Here is a 5,175-nt window from a genome sequence, read left to right as displayed (position 1 = left end):
GTCAGAACTCAAGTCTGATAGTACCCAACCAATCATGTTAAACGCCTAGCAGCATCGCTTACATGATTCCCTAGGTATCAAATGATAGTGCCTGCAAGAACCATTCTATTATGGTTAGCGTACAGTACGGTCCCTTCAACTCATATATCCCGACCGATTCGACAACTATTGGTATATCGAGAGTTGTCAATGAATCGATGCTATGTGTCATGTCGTAGTTGCATTGATGGTGTAATCTATGAAACCCCTTTCATAATTACCACCATAATCTGATTAGAGATTTCAAACTACATACACATGAGACCACATAAGATATCNAATTAAAAATCCATGGACTTAATTTAATTATCTCAAACATATTTGAGACTAATTAAACATTACTTGAATTTACTCAAGTCCACTAGTTTAAATAATTTATTTAAATTGAGCTCTACAAGACTCAATATTATTTAATCAATTCAACCCTTGAATTAATTTAATTATTTGGACTCTACTAGGTCCACTAGTGATTAATTAATTCAACACTTGAATTAATTTAATTTAGTCCATAATAATGTTTATGAAAATCACAATTTTCAAATACATTATTTATTTGGCCAACTTTTAATTTAAGAACACATTCATAAATTAAAATTACATTTCTCTCATAGAAGTCATACTTCTATTTTTTCTTACGCTTATAAACTCATTTATAAGCCGTTCAACACATTGAACTATTTTACTTCTCAACGGGATCTAGAAAGCTAGTACTTGTGTGGCCCTCAATGGTTCACTGATACAACTAGCCGTGGGTTCACATCTCCATGTGATTCGGACTAAACATGTCCTTATACGAGCATACCCCAATTGCTCCATTCTTAATTATCAACTCCTTGATAAAAAGAACGTCAGAACTCAAGTCTGATAGTACCCAACCAATCATGTTAAACGCCTAGCAGCATCACTTACATGATTCCCTAGGTATCAAATGATAGTGCCTGCAAGAACTATTCTATTATGGTTAGCGTACAGTACGGTCCCTTCAACTCATATATCCCGACCGATTCGACAACTATTGGTATATCGAGAGTTGTCAATGAATCGATGCTATGTGTCATGTCGTAGTTGCATTGATGGTGTAATCTATGAAACCCCTTTCATAATTACCACCATAATCTGATTAGAGATTTCAAACTACATACACATGAGACCACATAAGATATCCATACCCGAAGGTAAGCGGTGAATCCCCGACTACAATGCATCGACTCCTATATGTTTCGACATAACACCCAACCTTGCCACCTGATGACCCCATGAGAGTCGGTAAGCAAGTCAAAGTGAAACGCTAGCACATAGAGTCTCAATGTTGTCCTGGGTCATAAGGACTAATGGTGTACAACCACAAACTAAGACGTTTCCACTCATTAAGTGAGAACCACTTGGAAAGTCCTTAATGGAGGGTTGTTCAGTGCACTCTACCAGGAGCACCTATCTGCATGCTCGGACATCACAATGTCCCCTACCAATGAAACATGGTACTCACATCGCAGATACTAGTCTCAAANAAAATTACATTTCTCTCATAGAAGTCATATTTCTATTTTTTCTTACGCTTATAAACTCATTTATAAGCCGTTCAGNAGCATCTCATATTCTTTCTACTATTTGTATATTCAAGGGCTTTATCTATGCAACTAGCATGGGTATATAGATAAAGATGTGCCAAAACAATAATTTCAAATATTATTAAAATAAAGATTGCTTATACAAAGAGTTTCATTGTGAATACTCGGCCAACACTTGGCTCGACGTGCACCTAATCTAACATCAACATCGATGGGTAAGGCTTGACACGTAAAGATGAACGACGTCATATTATTGGGTCCTAATCAAATGTGAGACAAAAGTTTACGTTAAGGGTTGCATTGTGATGCAATTGGAAACTACCTTTTAGGGATTATGATTGGCTGATATTTTCGGGATCATAATTCGCTAATTGGACCTTACGTACCTACTGAGGAAAGGTGTTTCCCGTTTTCACTAGAGGGTAGTGAAAATGTCAAAACAGTGGGAGCGGAAATTTATAAAGTAAAAGTCCAAACTTTATATCTTATTAAATATTTTAAAATAGTCATTAACATTTATCTCNTTGTTCAGTGCACTCTACCAGGAGCACCTATCTGCATGCTCGGACATCACAATGTCCCCTACCAATGAAACATGGTACTCACATCGCAGATACTAGTCTCAAGCTCGAGCGGCCTATATCCTTCTTAGCGGCGGCTGAATCGACTAGGAACCGTTTAGAATATACAGTATTCCAAATATGAGTTTCATGATACTCATCATATGAGCATCTCATATTCTTTCTACTATTTGTATATTCAAGGGCTTTATCTATGCAACTAGCATGGGTATATAGATAAAGATGTGCCAAAACAATAATTTCAAATATTATTAAAATAAAGATTGCTTATACAAAGAGTTTCATTGTGAATACTCGGCCAACACTTGGCTCGACGTGCACCTAATCTAACATCAACATCGATGGGTAAGGCTTGACACGTAAAGATGAACGACGTCATATTATTGGGTCCTAATCAAATGTGAGACAAAAGTTTACGTTAAGGGTTGCATTGTGATGCAATTGGAAACTACCTTTTAGGGATTATGATTGGCTGATATTTTCGGGATCATAATTCGCTAATTGGACCTTACGTACCTACTGAGGAAAGGTGTTTCCCGTTTTCACTAGAGGGTAGTGAAAATGTCAAAACAGTGGGAGCGGAAATTTATAAAGTAAAAGTCCAAACTTTATATCTTATTAAATATTTTAAAATAGTCATTAACATTTATCTCTTTTACTTTTCAGTACAAAACTTTGACAATGTCTTCGATTCGCAACCCGCTATCCGCTATACTCGAAAAACATGTGTTAACCGGACCTAACTATCTCACTTGGCTAAGAAATCTGAAAATTGTCCTAAACTCGGAAAGATTGCATAAACACTGACTGAGTCGCCCCCTGCTGAGGCTCCGACTGACTGCACTCCCAAAGAATTGCAGACCTACAAGGAATGGTGTGACCATGACTTGAAGGCGAAGTGTTATATGCAAGCTTCTATGAACGATGAGCTGCAGAGGCGTTTCGAGGATGCAAAGAGTGCTGCTGACATTCATTTGCACCTCAAGGAGCTCTTTGGTGAGCAAACTCGGCCTCTTAGGCATGCTACCGTCAAGGAGCTAATCACTTTGCGCATGCGAGACGGGGCCTCGGTCCATGAGCATGGCCTAAAGATGATTGGGATCGTGGATAAGCTCGTTGGCATGGATCTGATTTGCCTTCGGAGTTGACCACCGACGTGTTGCTGTTGTCATTGCCTAGCTCATTTGATCCTTTTGTGGTGAACTTCAACATGAACAAGATGGAGCCGACCCTTGAGGAGTTGGTGAACATGCTTGTGATGTTTGAGTCCACTATCAAGAAAGAGAAGCCGGTTCTTTATGTGGGTTCTTCATCTGGTACGAAGACCGATCCACATGGGAAGGGAAAGAAGCGTTCTTTCCAACGTCCCAAGAAGAGCGTGCCCTTGAAGAGGCAGACTCCGGGTCCCGTAGTGGCAGCCATACCAGTGAAGGCTGACAAGACTGTTGACATCTGTCATCACTGCAAGAAGCCTGGACATTGGAGGCGTAACTGCAGGGAATATCTTGCCCAGAAGAGTTCTGGAAACGGTATGTTCTATATTGAAGTAAACATTTCAATTAACTCTACTTCTTGGGTATTGGATACCGGATGTGGCTCACATCTCTGTAATGATTTGCAGGTGATGGGAAGAAGTAGGAGGCTCAGGGAAGGTGAGACCTTCTTGAGGATGGGCAATGGGGCAAGAGTTGCTGCCAAAGCTGTTGGAGATGTTTCTTTAATTTTGAACAATGATTTTAAGTTGATGTTAAGAGATGTTTTGTTTGTACCAGACTTGGTGAAAAATATTATTTCCATTTCTATGTTGGACAAAGATGGATTCTCTTGTTTATTTAGCAAAGGTGTTTGCAACATTTACAAGAATGAATGTTTAGTTGGTACCGGAGAACTTGAAAACGATCTCTATAACTTAAAATTGAAAGATATTCCACTAAACAATGTCCAAGCGATAACAACAACAAACAAGCGCAAACAAGATACTCTTAATATGGCACAATTATGGCATGCTCGATTAGGACATATTTCCCTAAGAAGGATGAACAAGCTAGTGGGAGTTGGCATGTTTGATATGTCTGATATTAATGCTCTCACGACTTGTGAATCCTGTCTAAAAGGAAAGATGACCAAAATTCCCTTTAAGGGCCATGTGGAGCGAGCCAAAGGGTTATTGGATTTGATCCATACCGATGTGTGCGGTCCACTTAGCATCACCACTAAGCATGGACATGCCTACTTCATCACCTTTACCGATGACTTTTCGAGGTATGGGTATGTGTATTTGATGAAATACAAGTCTGAAGCCTTTGAAAGGTTCAAAGAATTTAGAAGTGAAGTAGAGAAGCAGTTGGGACGAAGCATCAAGACACTTCGATGGGATCGAGGTGGTGAGTACTTGAGTGCCGAATTCAAATAGTATCTTAGGGAGAATGGGATTCTCTCGCAGTGGACTTCGCCCGCTACACCACAATTGAATGGTGTTTCGGAGCGTCGTAACCGGACTTTGATGGACATGGTTCGGTCTATGATGGGGTTCACGGAGTTGCCGCCATCCTTTTGGGGATATGCGCTTGAGACAGCGGCACTGTTGTTGAACAATGTCCATTCAAAGGCAGTTGATAAGACACCATATGAGATATGGATGGGTACGCCACCCAAATATTCTTATCTTAGAATATGGGGGTGCCCTGCTTATGTGAAGCAGGTAGTGGGAGATAAATTGGATAGTCGATCCATTTTATGTTACTTTGTGGGATATCCAAGGAATTCAGTTGGATATTATTTCTATCATCCCCAAGAAACAAAGGTGTTTGTTTCTAGGAATGCAACTTTTGGGAAAAGGAATTTCTATTGAATAGAAAAGGGGAGATGATAGAACTCGAAGAGGTTCGAGAGACACCCACAATTATAGAACCCACGCCCGAAGTGCCAAGAGAGGAGATACAAGCTCCTAGAAGATCCGAGAGAGTCTCGAGACCACCTATGAGGTA

At 39.8% G+C, this 5,175-nt stretch overlaps 1 protein-coding gene across 1 annotated transcript; it reads left to right on the top strand.

Annotated features, from left to right (window-relative positions):
• Window positions 1–3,375: 3,375 nt before the first annotated feature.
• On the top strand, window positions 3,376–4,461 carry LOC140976531 (uncharacterized). Its single transcript, XM_073440753.1, has 2 exons — window positions 3,376–3,717; window positions 3,810–4,461. The coding sequence occupies exons 1-2, from the start codon at window positions 3,399–3,401 to the stop codon at window positions 3,824–3,826; spliced, it is 336 nt and encodes a 111-aa protein (XP_073296854.1). The 5' UTR covers window positions 3,376–3,398; the 3' UTR covers window positions 3,827–4,461.
• Window positions 4,462–5,175: the final 714 nt, after the last annotated feature.

Source organism: Primulina huaijiensis, chromosome 5 (genome assembly GCF_012295235.1).
Source record: "Primulina huaijiensis isolate GDHJ02 chromosome 5, ASM1229523v2, whole genome shotgun sequence".
In the NCBI taxonomy this organism is placed as follows: Eukaryota; Viridiplantae; Streptophyta; class Magnoliopsida; order Lamiales; family Gesneriaceae; genus Primulina; species Primulina huaijiensis.
The sequence above is the reverse complement of the archived record's forward strand: the minus strand, read 5'-3'. Positions and strand labels throughout refer to the sequence as shown.

Coding starts and splice junctions, on each gene's coding strand:
- LOC140976531 (XM_073440753.1), top strand. CDS start 3,399: ATGAACAAGATGGAGCCGACCCTTGAGGAGTTGGTGAACATGCTTGTG.